We start from the raw sequence: 14,327 nt of genomic DNA, 5'->3' as shown, positions 1-14,327 counted from the left end.
GCAGGAAAGAGCACCTGAGCTATCTCAGGCTCACTTCCATTCCCTTCAGTCACACTGTTTTGCAGAGATTACACGACCTAGACTGTGGCAGAGGCTTCAAGCCCATTGCCAAGGACGGTTGTACCCTGGGTGGGATATCACCATGCTGGCCTGTCAAGCACCAGCTGCTCAGGAAAGTGATAGCTGTTCTTGTCATTTTAAGAGAAATTTCGCATTACTCCTCCAGCTAATCAGCATGCAATTATTTTAGTTATCATAAGGCAGAAACTTGATCACAATAACACATTGTGTTTTGTGAACATATATCCACACCCTGTGTGTTTATAATTAAAAATATTCACATTACCATAAAGTAATATGATTTTGGTGTTAATTGTAATATTCTTGTGAGAATAATTATTCCACGAAGATGACTTTCAAATTAAGTTTTATACACAAGAGTTTTCCCCCTCCAGTTGCAGTTGGGACAATAGATCCACACTTCCATGTTTTCAAATAGCTTGCACTTATCAGAGATAAGATCCTACCACCAGAGCCTATCTCTTCAGCCTAGCAGCTGCCAAGATCAGCATGCCCGTATCCACGCCAAGAATTTTAACAAGGATCTTCTGGCCTGTTGTCAATGAAAATTTCCTCCTATACAGAAGAAAGTGGAATTTCCTAATTTTATGCATAATGCCTAGTGCAGCCTAAGCAAACCTCTTTGGCTTTCTGTCTGGCTTACCTGGCTTATTAGATTTTCTCCTTTTCATTCTAACAGGTATTTTAAGCAACAGTTGAAGCTTTTGTCTTACAGGTGAGAAATCACGTATTGACAGAAATTTGCCTTTAAGGTGCACCACATTGATGCATGTAATTCCCCTCACCCTCCAGACCAGACATAGCTGTTGCTCTTTGTTAATAGATCTACCTGTTTACTACTTATAGGTGAGCTAAGTAATAAGATCCAACAATAACCATTAATAGTTCTTCTTTATAAGCCATGTATAAATGAGTCTTGACATCAAGATTGATGTTTTTAACAAAGGGTTAACCAATTGCTCTAGGTCTTTAGTTCAGAAGGTCATGGGATGCCTGTAACAATAGCTTCTAAGCATCAGTTTCACCAGTACGTAAAACCCATCAATAAAAGAAACCGTGCATGTCTGTAGCACACATTTAATGTATTAATCAGATACTAATTTTATAAATCTCTATTTAAAAGGAAACTTAACCTAGAGTATAATTCTGTTAAATAGAATTACAAAAAAATCTTAATGCTAAGGTGTTCCTTAGCATAGTTATTTAAATCTATAATGTTCTGGAACATATTTTAGGACTTTGATTACACCTTTTAACCTAAATTTGCTCCAACTATAGCAAGGCAGACTTCTCGGGTTGATTTCCTGAGAAAATGAAGCCTCAGTGCTTACTTGGTATCTGTCTCCCTTCTGCCTTCCTATCTTCTCATGTCCCATTAGTAATGGCCACACCTTTTTAGTAATTTCAACCAAATATACAAAGGGTAGACATTTTGAAGAAAATTCTGTGAAATAAAGGACCACAGGGAGGATACAGAGCCTATCAATACTCCAGGTAGCAGTGTGAACACTAGTGCTGTTAGGTCCTGGGCAATTCACAGAGTTTGCTATCGCCTGTAAGACATGCTTTTGCAGGAGAGCATCTCCATTGTTTACATTTCCCAGAGCTGCTTTTTTTTAACAATGTCTTAATCCAAGCCTTTCGGACACATATTCTTGACTCCTTATTGAACTTCTTTACACGCTAACTATTGTGCCACCTCAATAGTTAATTGTTCTATGACTGCAGGATTTATGTACCCAAAGATAACTGCATGTGCTACGACTCAATTAAAATCTCATGTGGGAACAGCCCTGCAAGAGAATACATGGTTGTACTCGTAATTGTGTATGGTCTTATAGTTAGTATAAGACCTCATATGCTTAAAGCAAGGCTAGTTTCCTTAGTGTGGGTCACCAGCTGATGCTACCACGAGAACCTATTCCTGGAGCACTAGCAAGAGATGTTGGCTTAGATCTGATTTAGGGTCTGTGAATACTGACACTTCCCTTCTGTTTGTCCCATGGGACCAAATGTAGTCCATTAGGTGCAGCTCACTTTTAAGTACCAGAAGGCTCAGGGTCATTTCAATAACCAGTTCTAATACAAATTAATACTAGTGCCTTTTGGCACTAATTGGGTATGCAGAGCCAAACATCCTCTCTGCAATTACCTGAGACCCTTATCCTTTAATAGATCCATTTTACATTCTTCCAGTACCAAAACAGGCCTTGTTTGTGTCCTTGGACTAAAAGGTTGGTCTTCATTTAATTGATTTTTTAATTGTTTATTTCAAAATACCTGGAAATTCTTTCCATTAAAGCAGAAGTCTGTTCCAGTTGTACAGCAGATGCTAGCAATTATTGCTTTTGGTGAATGTTCAGGGCTTCATGACTTCAGAGTTTTCTGCCACTAAGTGTATAATAAAGCATTTGAATCAAACCTTGGTTTAACTTTCACCTTTACCAAAACCTCTATCATCTCTTGTTCCAAACATCTCTACTTAGACCAAGTAACTGAGTTCACGTTACTGACTCATCATGCAAGGCTTTTGAAAAAGTTCCTGGAGGTACTTTCAGCTCAGACTCTAGAGGTTCGGGTTGTAACTGCAGAAGATTCCAGTTTCTGTCCCCGTTGACACAGCACGGTAGCAGAGATTCAACCCCGCAAACCTAGAGTTACATAATGAATGGGATTGTCAGAGATGTAATGAATGAGAGTGCACAGTGCTAGATCTCCAGCATAATTCAGTGTAAACTTTATGTGTAGTATAACCACTGCCTGTTTGTGTATTAAAAATGTCTTCAGTAAATAGCTTGGCCTAACCATTAGTTTCCTGCTAACTTGACCAGTACCTGTCTTCTGTAGTTTTTTGCTAAAATTGCTAAAATATGGGGACAGAAATGTCTACCTTCATGCATGTAAATCAGTCTTAGGTTTGGAAACCTAGATTTGAAGTGTGACAAATGTCATCTGGGGAACACAGGATAAGCAGAACTGTACTCATCAGCCATTTCTGCAAATTTTGCAATGTCTTAGGCCTAAATTTAGATATGAAGCTCAAAAATTTTGGATTCTGATTTAATTTCTCAATAAAACATCAAAAAAAAGGTTAAGAGAAATAATTCAAAGCAAAACAGACAGGCTCATAAGTCAGTTAAGGTGCCATGCTTTCTCTTTCTTACAACTTTTAGTACATGATCAGCGTAAGTTTTACAATACCCAAACATAGCACGTATTTGCTTTGAAGTGATTAAGTTTTGTGGTAGCTACATTTGTTTCAAATTAGTAATGTTTGTTTAGAAAGGAGGGCTTTTGTTCTGTAACAGGAGAGACACTGGAGGCTCTACCAAGGGTCCCATGCAAAGGTGCTGAAAACAGTGGGAGAACCGAATAATCTATGCAGCAACTATCTTCGTCTAGGTGATGGTCCCCTCCGAGTACAGAACGACAAGTGTATGCCCTGTGGGAGATGTCGTTAACTGTCCAAAGAGAAAGACTGAATTAAATTAGAAAATGTCCAAAAATGAGTGACCCAGCCAGTGGCTTTGCTGAGCAAATTAATCGTTATAGCAAGTATGTGATTATTTCAGTTATAAAAGGTGCATGATATTAAATTTGGAGTATGAGATCTTTGTTATTTATTAACAGACCCTGGCCCTCAGTCTCAGCTATCTTTGTCAGCAGCATGACAGATTGTCAGCTCTAGTAATCATATACATGAAATGCATGTTTTGCTCATAATGCCAGAATCCTCTAAAATTGCGACTGCAGGTAAGTGATAGCATTTATCATGCCCTAATCTTCAGCGTAAATCAGGAATTCAGTTTTCAACCACATAAGATATAGGAGGGAGTTGAAAGCCAAAATACAAGTAGGACCATGTATCACAATTTCTGATTAGCTGAAAGTGGAGGACAAGTGGAATGAAAATTCATTCTTGCGGATTACAGTTCTTGTGCAGTCCAATTCCCTCTCATAATTTAGACTAACATTAATGTTCCCTTTATCTTTACTCTGGGCTGTTGAGAAGATGCAGAGCTTGTCTGTCAAGTTTGGACTTGTTTTAAGACTATTATCTAAAAAAAGTAGGAAAGCCATAAAATAGAACTTTGATCCTTTCAAATACAAACAAAATACTGTAAGAGTGCACAGGATGTATTTTTTGTTTTTTCACACCTAGGAAATTTGTCCAGCAGAGTCTGGTTGTGCACTGCAAACACTCAGTGGGGATGGGGTTTTGGGAAGCACTCATTTGTGTCCTCTGGTCCCGCCAACCTCAATGGGAGTTTTCCCATTCAGTGAATTGGACTTCCTCCAAATTCAGTGCTTGGCCTTTCTGGAAATCCTGCTGCCCCCCAACAAACCTGTGATGACGAAGTTGCCGGGAAAGACTTTGTTGCACCTAACGCTCCTTTTCTAGTTGCATTGAACTACAGCTGTGGTGCCAGGCCTTGAGGCTGGATTACTCGGTGAGAAGGGAGGTACTCTGAGCAGGAAGGCTGTGAAGCACAGGAACTGTAGGGTGGGACAGGACTGGGTTTACCTCGGATAATGTGCTATAACGGGACCCCGGTCTGTGGGCAGACACTCCTTCTCTTTGCCTGTACCTTACAGCCACGTCAATGAGATTGGTCAGTCACGTTTTTCCCATGTTCCATCTGGTCACAGTGAAGAACAAGCCACATGTATAGACCTTCTCCTAAACCTTCTCGGTCTGTCTGGTTTAATCTAGGCAAAATATTGTACAGCTTAATTGAGCAAGCCAGCTACCAAGACATTCTACATAGGCCTATTTGGTGAACCTAATACCAGATTTTCTAGATGTTACATGGCAGTTTAGCAGTGGAGGTGCATTTTTGATTCGTTAAGACTACTGTTGCTTCTTCAGTGGAAGTGCTGTGTGCTGCTTTGGCTTTGGAAAATAGTTTGCGCAGTGTTCTAGGCACAGTTATCTCCATTACAGTTGTGCCACCACTCTGCCCCATTCTCCACTGCCAGGCTCCATGTTAACGTGTCTACCAACCTCATCTGTCAGGGCCTAAACAGCTAGAGTTGAAGTCTGTCAGAATTGGTACTGCCACTATCTACAAGGGGCACCTATTTGCCAACAGATTGAGCTCCCCAACTTCCTATGGGAATGGACGCATAGGCGGCCTTTTCCTGGTCTCTTCTCAGCCAGGAAAGAAACCTCAGAAAGGGCTCAGTCAGTTGTGTGTTGCAGCTGCAGCGCAGGGCTAAGCATTGTGCTTAGTTGCTCTTATGCACTCAACACCTCTGTTGACAATGGAGGTCCAAGTGAGGGAGTAGTAAGGGGAGCCAAATGTAAACGAACAAGCTCTTGAGCAAGCGGGCATCACCACTAGTCCTGGGTATGCTTCGCTCTTCAGGATCCCTCACAGGAACTTGTAACTACAAGTGGAAAGTTACTTCTGAAAAATGCTTTCCAACTTCAAGCCACTCTAAATCAGTAACATACCACAGCTATGATCGTTTCACAAGTAGTCAGTACCTACCAGTAAAGAGGAAAATCATTCATCAGCTTTGTATTTAAGGAGCATCCCTAACATTAAGAACTAGAAGCTTCTGAATACAAAAATCAAGAATATTTCTGTGCCCATGCCAAAAAAAAAAAAAAAAAAAGAGAGTGAAAACCCATTCGAAAACGTTAAGTGCAACTGCAAGGGCACTGTTAAGTTCTGAACTCCAAGAAACTCGTGGTTGTGCTGCTGATACTATAATACCACTTGATTGCTGGTGCCAGGAGCATCAGGGCAGCCTCACCCAGTTCTGTCCTGCTCCAAGCTGGTCTCCTAGACTCTCTGGAGTCTATGGTAATTTTCAGCAGCTCCAGACACAGGCGAGCTTTTTTCTGGTGTGCGTATGCCATCAGAGACACACTTTATGAAGGAGCTGAGAGACAGCTGAATACAGAAGTGCATGGTTTTGTTACTATGAGCCAGTTGCGCTGTGTGCAGAGATTGCTTGGGGCCAGATTACAGCTGGTACCTCTACGTGGGAAGGAATCTTTTGGCTCCACTATGGGTCCCGTGTCCTCTTGGCACGTCGGCTGTACCCTGCTAGCACTGCGCTTGCCAGGCAGTATGCATCCCTGGTCACCTTCTGGAACAGAGCTCCCACCAGGAGCCGCTGGACTGCTGGGTTCCCCGTGGAAGGTTGTGGTCTTCCTCGGGCAGGGCCACCCCGCAAGCCCACAAGCTGCACTCCCTCTCTGCAGGCAGCTGAACTGAACCGCGGGTGCAAGCAGGAATACTGCCGTGTTTTCACACGCTTTCAGACATAGTTTGGGCAGCTTATTAAATCTCCAGAATTTCATGCCTATATTCAGAAAAATTATAAATGTTAAATTGTTTGGCAGCCTCTTATTAGTCTTGTCTTTTTTCTAGCAATGCGCTAGAGGTTTACAACCTGTCAAGTGGTTCATCTGCAAGAGCTTGTGTTCTGTGCTGCTTCTCGCAGTCAGGCTGATAGGCTAGTTAAAGTAAAAGGTATCTTGAAAGAAGTAGAAATAGCTGTCTCCTCTAGAGGACAGTTAAACTCTTGCAGTGGTGTGGTGATTGCACAATGCAAGAACTGGAAGAAGTTCAGGAAAGTTATACGGCAGCAATCTCCTTCTGAGGTCAGAGATGCTAGCAAGTAAAGGGGGTGAGTGTCATAAGTGTAGGCTTTACAGGAGGGCTTGGGAGGACTCCTGAGCTCCATGCTTTCCAAATGCTGGTGTTTCACCTCAACATTGCTACAGTTTTCCCTTAAGGATAAAAATACTAAACACTTCAGTCTATTATGAATATTGCATGATCCACTTCAGAAACACCTGGTTTCTCACAGCTTTGCTTGATATTTGCAGCAGCTCTGTTAGGCACGTACTGCACTTCTCCTGTGAGCCTTAGAGCTGAAGGGGAAAACTGAAACGCTACTGATTCGGAGGGTGAAGATACATTGCAAAGTTAGTGCACCTAGGTATGCCTCCAAAGAGAAAAGCTGAATAAAAATCCACCTTGATGTGCTCTTGAATTGCAAAAGCCTTCTAATGCAGCCTGTGCCCATGATTTATAACAATGACTCATAATATTGCATTATACTTAATATGATGTAACGCTGATGCAAGATGCCATTCGTGGAATTTCAATGTCACAGAGAAAAAGAGAGGAGAGAGCAATCTGGTCATGTACTTTGCCGTGCTGTCAAAATGAAAAGTTTACAGCCAAAATATGTAGCGCCTTTCGGTACCTACTTTGCTATTTTTTAGCAGGCTAACTTGGCGGATAACTTTTTTATTTCCTGGAGCATAAGTATCTCTCAGACATACCATACACTTACAGTAATTTAATTAACTTTGTACTTGAGAAGACAAATTTGCTAAGAGACAATTCAGCCTTGCAATTATAACCCCTCACAAGGAAGTTTGCAGGGCAGATCAGGATTATGCTTTTAAATTACTTCATGCTTTATCTCTCTTTTCTGACCCAGCTGTTACGAATTCTCCTCCTGTTCTCCCTGTACTGCTTGCTTCTTCCTGCAGTGAATCAGCACTTCAGGAAATACTAATTCAAAGAGGAAAGACACCCTAAACTCTGTCTCTGGAGGTCAGAAATAGTGGCTCTCCAATAGGTTCGACAAATCATGTGAGGCTTCTCGGGCTGCTTGGGGCCAGCTCTGTAGGGTGGATGCGACCCGTGTTCTGAACTCTGCCCCTTACCCTCCGAGTAGCCTGGGAACTTTGACGTTGTGCCTCTGTGCTACAGAACTGAGTCCCGTGGTTCGTGGCCAAGACAGAGGGAGAAACACAGAGTTAGCCCTGTCCTTTAACAGCAAGGAAAACTGTTCCTCGCTCCACCCCGGCCGCGGAGGCATCACGGGCGCTCATTCCGCGGGAACCGCTCCATCGTCTGCAGTGTGGGAGCCGCTGGAAATGGAGACGTTCCGCGCGTGCTGATCTCAGGTGGGATGCGCTGCTGCCTATGCACAGGAATATTTTTCAAGCATTGCACTAGCAAGGCTGTTCAGGAAAGGAAACAGCAGCTTGGATTTTCTCCACCTATGACCTCTAAAATCCTCCACGTTTGACACAGTCAATTCTTATTTGCTTCTAGAAAGAGCTGCCAGATGCTTGTACTATTGCTCTGGCAGATTCATGCGTTCAGTAGGTTCACTGAGACTGTTGTCGGCACCGCAGGCAGCAGAGAGACATCTGCCTAGGTAAGACAAGATTACGAGAAGGTGGAAAGTCTTGAAATTAGATCTCAAAAAAAGTCTGGATCAGGCTTTTCCTGGTGGTCCTCTGTTGGTTTGTACCCCGCAGTCCCGCCTGTGCTCAGTTTCCCCGGTAAGCCCCGCAGGCCTGCCCACTGCAGTGTAAAGCCTGTCATCTCTTGCTCACCAAGATCGAACAGATTCATTTACTAGTGATTCTCGAGAAGACAACTAGATAATAATATATGTATGATTTACTAGAGTGCATCCTGAATCATCTGCAGCCAGCGCCATGCTAAAGAAGGACCTTTTCACGGATCATTCGTGAGCACGCAGGGGAGTGGGCACAGCACACGGTGCGGTTTCACCTTGCAAGACCGGAGAAGTAGAGGGGACTGACTTTTGAACAGCATAGCGGTGCCTACAGGTGAAGATAACAAATCAGTAAGAATTGAACATCTAGTTTATTTTTGGAAGCCCCATAGGTGCCAGTCTGTCTCCTAAGTGCATAAATATCATCAAAAACCTAGCCATGGGCGAGTAAAGCTAGACAAGAATTTGTAGCCCAGAGGAAAGCCACCAAGAATAGATTGTGTAGAGGCCGATAAGATCCTTATTGCTCCAAAAGGGAGAGTACCACCTCAAAACAAGACAGTCTTTGTTGTGAAAGGGTTAGGTAGTGAGAGACCTAGCTTGCCAAATACCCATAATGGCCTCCCTCTGCCAATTGTCTTTAAATACTGTGATCTTTCACATAAGAGCAAAGCCTGAAAGGAATCTCTCTAGCAAAAACATCATTTATTCATTCTCTACAGGACGGTGGAGCAACGTGCCTCTTCTCAGTCATCTTACTCTTTCTTTCCCCTAAAGATTTCAAACAGAGATTTGTTCAAACAAAGATCAGTAATTTCGCTCTGTAAGGGATGCAGGAAGAAGCGTAGAAATATCTCTAGATCAGAACAGTTCCTGAGCCTGCTGGAGAAATGGCCGATCGCCAGAGATAGCACGCACCACTGTTCTCCCAGATAACAATGCGTAGAGCTGATCTTCCAGGCATAATCTTTTAGGACAGCAAATTGTGCAAGTATAGGTGAGAAACACAAGGAGCTCATGTCCTCAAGGAGAGGCTGATGAATGCTTTGCCTTCCCACAAGCCAGCTCCAGGACTAGTATCGCTCCTCCTCTACCCTAGGTCCATAACTGGGTGATAACAGATCCAAGAAATGCAACTTCTGGTTTTTGTCTATATCTTCGAGCTTTGTAATTGAAAAAAATTTCTGAGGTAGTAGGCAGTTCCATCTATGTCTGCAGTCCTCTATAGGCTGCTGTGTTGTTTCTTGGGAATGTTTTACAGCCAGCGCCTATCGAATAAAAACAGACCTTTCAGGGAAGTAGCTTTCCCACAAAGGTGAAACTCCTCTGCTATTTTTTATTTCAGAGGACTTGTGCTTGTCTGTGCAGACTGTGGGCCTCGGTGCTTTACCAGGCTTTTCAGTATGTGCCTTCATGCTACCAGAAGCCAAGTACTAAAGGTACTGAATCTCAGATCATTCGATTAGCAAGTATCACCGGTTAGTCGCTGAGGTATTCTCAGCATGCCGTCTTAATTTCGCTAGTGTTTTGAAGTACCATGTTTGCACTAGAGAGCCAGACACGGGCATTTGCAATACTAAGCAGAGTAAAAGCCATACTCCAACCTATGAAACTCCTACAGCAGCATTAAATAAAAGAAAAGTTAGGCTTCTGTTTCGGGTGGAAACGGCTTTTCTTCAATGCCATCTGCTTGGCTCCAGCGTAAGTGGAGATGTCTCAGAGCCTACAGGTAATTGCCACAACAAATACAGTATCCACAAATTACCTGCTGTTCCTGACTTCCTTCTCCCATTTGCTTGTAAGTCACACTAGCGCAAGGCTAAAATCAGTACTAGCGCGCGGGCTTGCAAGCGGTGAAGGAGGTAAAAGAGAGAGCTAGGAAAGCGAGAGGATTTACACTCCTTCTGTAAGACACGATCAGCAAAACGGCGTCTCCCGCAGGGAAAGCAGCGCTGGCCTGTACCCGCACACGGCTGGATGAGGAACCCCCGGCTGGAGCATCTGCAGCGGCTGCCACCGGCGATCAGAAAACCGGCCGAGCGCAGCCAACGGCAACGGCGGCAAATCTGGGGCAGCCCCCGAGCCCCCGAGCCGCTGCCTTCCCCGGCGCTGGCTCTGCAGCAGCTTTTGGGACCGCCCGGTCCCCAAGAGCGGGGAGGGAGCGGGCACCTCGCTGTGCGAAACGACAAACCAAACCCACGGGACGGGGTAGCAGCGCGCCAGCCTGTGGCCTTTCTGCTAAAGGCTTTTTCTCCTTGTGGAGGCAGCCCTCGCACAAAGGGCAAGGTTTAAACAGTTGGGTGAAAACGATCCCTTTTCAAATGAGTGAGAGGTTCATGTCTGAACCTGACGAGAATCCCATTCACCCGCACAGTAGCAAGCAAGCTTTTTATCCTAAGCACCGTCTGGCTTTCCAAACAAAATGTTTGTTTCCTTTCTTCCTTTTACAACGAGTAACATGGAGACAAGTATTGGATGGACAGATGGTCCAACGAGCTTGTATAACTTGCAAAGGTGCCCGCTTGTCTACTTCGAAACGAGGTGAGCGTCACAGCGCGCTGTCGTTCCCACGCACTGCACGCGACCCAACCCCATCCCCGTTCCCGGCCGGAGGCGGCCGCGCCTGCGGGGAGCAGAGGTACCTACCTTCCGCCCGGCCTCGTTGTTGTGCAGGTTCATGAGCGTCCTTGCGTTTTGCTTAATCTCCCGGGCGTCCACAAACACTTTGGCAAATCCTATTCCGTATCTGATGTCAGCGGAGCAGCCTCCCCACTTCCATCCTTCCTCCTTATGGTACTGCCCTTGTTTTTCTTTGTCACAACCACAGTCGCTCAGGTTGCCCTGCGTGCAGGCAGCCGTGATGGCATGTGCTACTCCAGCAGCAATGATGGCGTACGTGAACGCTGCTTCTCTGCTACCTGAAATTAAAACAGTGCCGTAAGTAGGCGATACAGCCTGGCGACGTTAGTTAGGAACGGACGGGCAAGTTCCTGCGGCGCAAACAGCAGAAGGCTATTATTAGAAGTGCCGTAAATCTGCAGGCATAAGCAGGTCTCCACTTCTCTAAGTATTAATTTTTGTGGATGTTCGCTCTCTAAAATGATAGCTTTCCATGAGGTGGTAGGAGATAAAATATTATTTAAGCCACTTCATATATATATTTTTCCAGATGGTATTAGAAGTAGTCAAACTAAACTTTATATAGCAGAAGGGTGGGGTGGCACATGCTCTAGCTCAAAAAGAAAGAAAAAAAAAAAAGAGTGGAATTGGGGGTGAAATTGCTATAACATACCTATTCAACTTTTTAAAAATCAGCTCAGAAATGGGATTCTGTTTAGAAATTTAATTCTACACTAAGAAGTATTTTTACAGGAAAGCAGCCTCTGTTAAAAATCTTGTTCTGAAAATATTCTAGCTGAACTGGAACATTTTTTCACATGGTAGGTGTCACAAAGTTTCCAACATGGACATTTGTGCAAACTCAGTGAAATAGGTTTTGGTTTTAATTTCAAAATTTCTCACAGGATGGCAAAAAATATCCTGGCCTGTTGTAGGTACCATGACAAAAAGCAAGGCAAAGTAACAGCCTCACCAGAAGGCTGTGAGGAAGTGGATACGCCAACATTATTTTGTGCAACATGGCTATAATGACAGGCTTCTGTTCGTTTGGGGGGGTTATCACTTTCAATCTATGATTTAATTTATCGTCTTGGAGCTTTCTTGCATTCTGATGTGTCAGTTTTTCATGTGTGGATCCTATGGGATCTGCAAGGCTTTTGGAACCGTTTCTGCTGAGAGAGGGCCTCTTCAAAATTCAGGAGGTTTGCAGAGGTTCATACAGGTTGCCCATGCATTTCAAACAGCCCTTTAAATATTCTTGGATGTCCCAGACCAAGAACCTACCCCTACTCTTATCTCTCCAATGACAAAATGTACTCTTGCATCAATAGGATCAGAATCAGGCTCTTAATTAGGAGGGGGCAGATGGGAAGATCAGCTTCCCTTCTCCAAACACCACCAGTTAGGTTCTGGCAGACCCCAACGGCTGGCAATAGTTTATTATACACGAAACAAGCACATTTCTGCTGTTTATTGGATTTAGAAATCATCACTTGGGAAAGAAATCTCACAAGCACATCGTTCTCAGCTACATCACTTTCACATACATGATCTGGATTTCTGTACTTGTCACTAAATGGTTCTTTTAAAGAAGAATACTCACTTCCTGATGGCAAGGAAGTAAAATGGAAAACAAGATGACATAATCAAAATCAGTTAATAGGCAACTTCGTGCCCTTTTATTAACATAGGCAGTATTCCCATTGATACTGCTATGCACTGTGTTTATCGAGGAACTTGTAGTCAAATATCAGACTTCCTTCTTGCTTTCCCCTATTTAAAAAAAGAAAAATCATAGAATGTTAAATCATTATGACTGTGGACTTTGCTGATGAGGCTTTCTAGAACCAGTGACTTTTTATGAAAATCTGAATGTTGGATGGAAATCCCAGGATTTAGGTGTATTTGGAGTTGTGCTCTCTGTGTGGCTGGGTGGGGGCCAGAGGAGGCAGGTGAAAGTGGGGTCCCACTCCAGAGTGAACCCGCAAGGACCAGCCAGGGCACCTTTCTAGTTCCTCCTCCAGTTTATCCTCAACAATATCCTCACTATTTTAAGCACAACACTATGAAAGATGCGCTGATAACCAGGGGAAGGTGCAGTAAGAGGTCCCGGGTTCTCCGCTCAGAGGGGAGCAATGCATTACGCCAGACTTCTGTTTCATGACGCAGCAAATGGGACATCATCAAAAAAATATTTTCAGCTGAAATTGGCATCTGGTTGTGTTTTCCCTTTGGTTGGATGGGATTTTTTTAATCTAGCACTAGTTGTTTTCAAGATCTAGAATAAAAAACAGTGGGAGATCATTTTAATCTGACACACTCAACATTGTAAAGAGTGAGCAGCTCTTTTGCTTCTTAGAGGGTAGAAAAATGCAACGCAGAGAGCATAAAACTAGCACAAGCAGAATCAGAATCCAATGTCGGGTTTGATCATAAAATATGTTAGAGAAATTAAGCTATTTTACAAGTTTGTCTTGTTTGGGGGAAAAGTTTAGCAGCTTTTTAAAACTAAAAGGAGATTTCAAGGTAAACAAAGCAAGGGTCTGGAGGAATTGATCTAGGTAGGAAGCACCTTGGCACTTGTGAAATATTGAAAAAGTGGCATGGGCTTGTCATGTCTTCATCAGACTATCCCTCTTTTCCATAAATGATTCACTTTTTTAAGCTTCATTACCCTCATCTGGCTCATAGAAATGTCAGCATACGGGCTAGGGGTAAGCGCAGCCCATCTTGAGCCTCTTCAGTGACAAGGCAGTAGCTACCAAAACAGTGCAATCGGGTTTTTGTAACCAAATGGGATAACGTGACTACCCGTGTTTTCCTGCCACTTTTAAGTAGCAAATACTAGTCCTCTACTTCTCCTTTCAGCAGGCAGTTGAAATGCCTGGAGGATCTCAGGAAATGCTGCTTTAACGATGTACGCTGGGGCAGCTGCTCCTTGCAGGCAATGGTTTGTTTCCTCCGAGCTTCTGCTGATGCTCTAGAGCAGGCTGAGCAAGGAAGTACTGCTCCATATTCAGTCTAATCTCAAAATACGGGTAGGTTGAAACCTCATCACTTCTCAATTTCCAGAGATGAACAATTTGGGAAATGACTTGATACAATCCTCCTTTATTTTCTTTCTTGTTTATTTTTCAGCCTACGCTTTTTGTGTGCATCCGACAACCAACTTAGACCTATGCCTTACTTTCTCTCTGAAAATCTACTAGTAAAAAATTCAGGATCTTAGTGTTACAAAAAGGTCAGGCTTTGATATCAACACAATACCAAGACTCTCTCATATTTATTTTAAGCTGTAGGTGATGGTGACTGTAGCATCACCAAATACTTCACAGCTGGGA

General features: G+C 43.4%; 1 protein-coding gene across 1 annotated transcript in view; it reads right to left on the bottom strand.

The window, feature by feature from the left end:
• Positions 1-14,327, bottom strand: part of LOC104625273 (protein Wnt-7a-like) — a 26,543-nt gene that overhangs the window by 11,165 nt on the left and 1,051 nt on the right. The window contains exon 2 of the mRNA XM_010292855.1: positions 11,014-11,322. Within this exon, the coding sequence (XP_010291157.1) occupies positions 11,014-11,322 (309 nt within the window). The remainder of the gene's footprint in view (positions 1-11,013; positions 11,323-14,327) is intronic.

The sequence above is a fragment of the Phaethon lepturus genome, unplaced genomic scaffold (genome assembly GCF_000687285.1).
Source record: "Phaethon lepturus isolate BGI_N335 unplaced genomic scaffold, ASM68728v1 scaffold46658, whole genome shotgun sequence".
Classification (NCBI taxonomy): domain Eukaryota; kingdom Metazoa; phylum Chordata; class Aves; order Phaethontiformes; family Phaethontidae; genus Phaethon; species Phaethon lepturus.
This window is presented reverse-complemented; position numbering and strand designations above follow the sequence as displayed.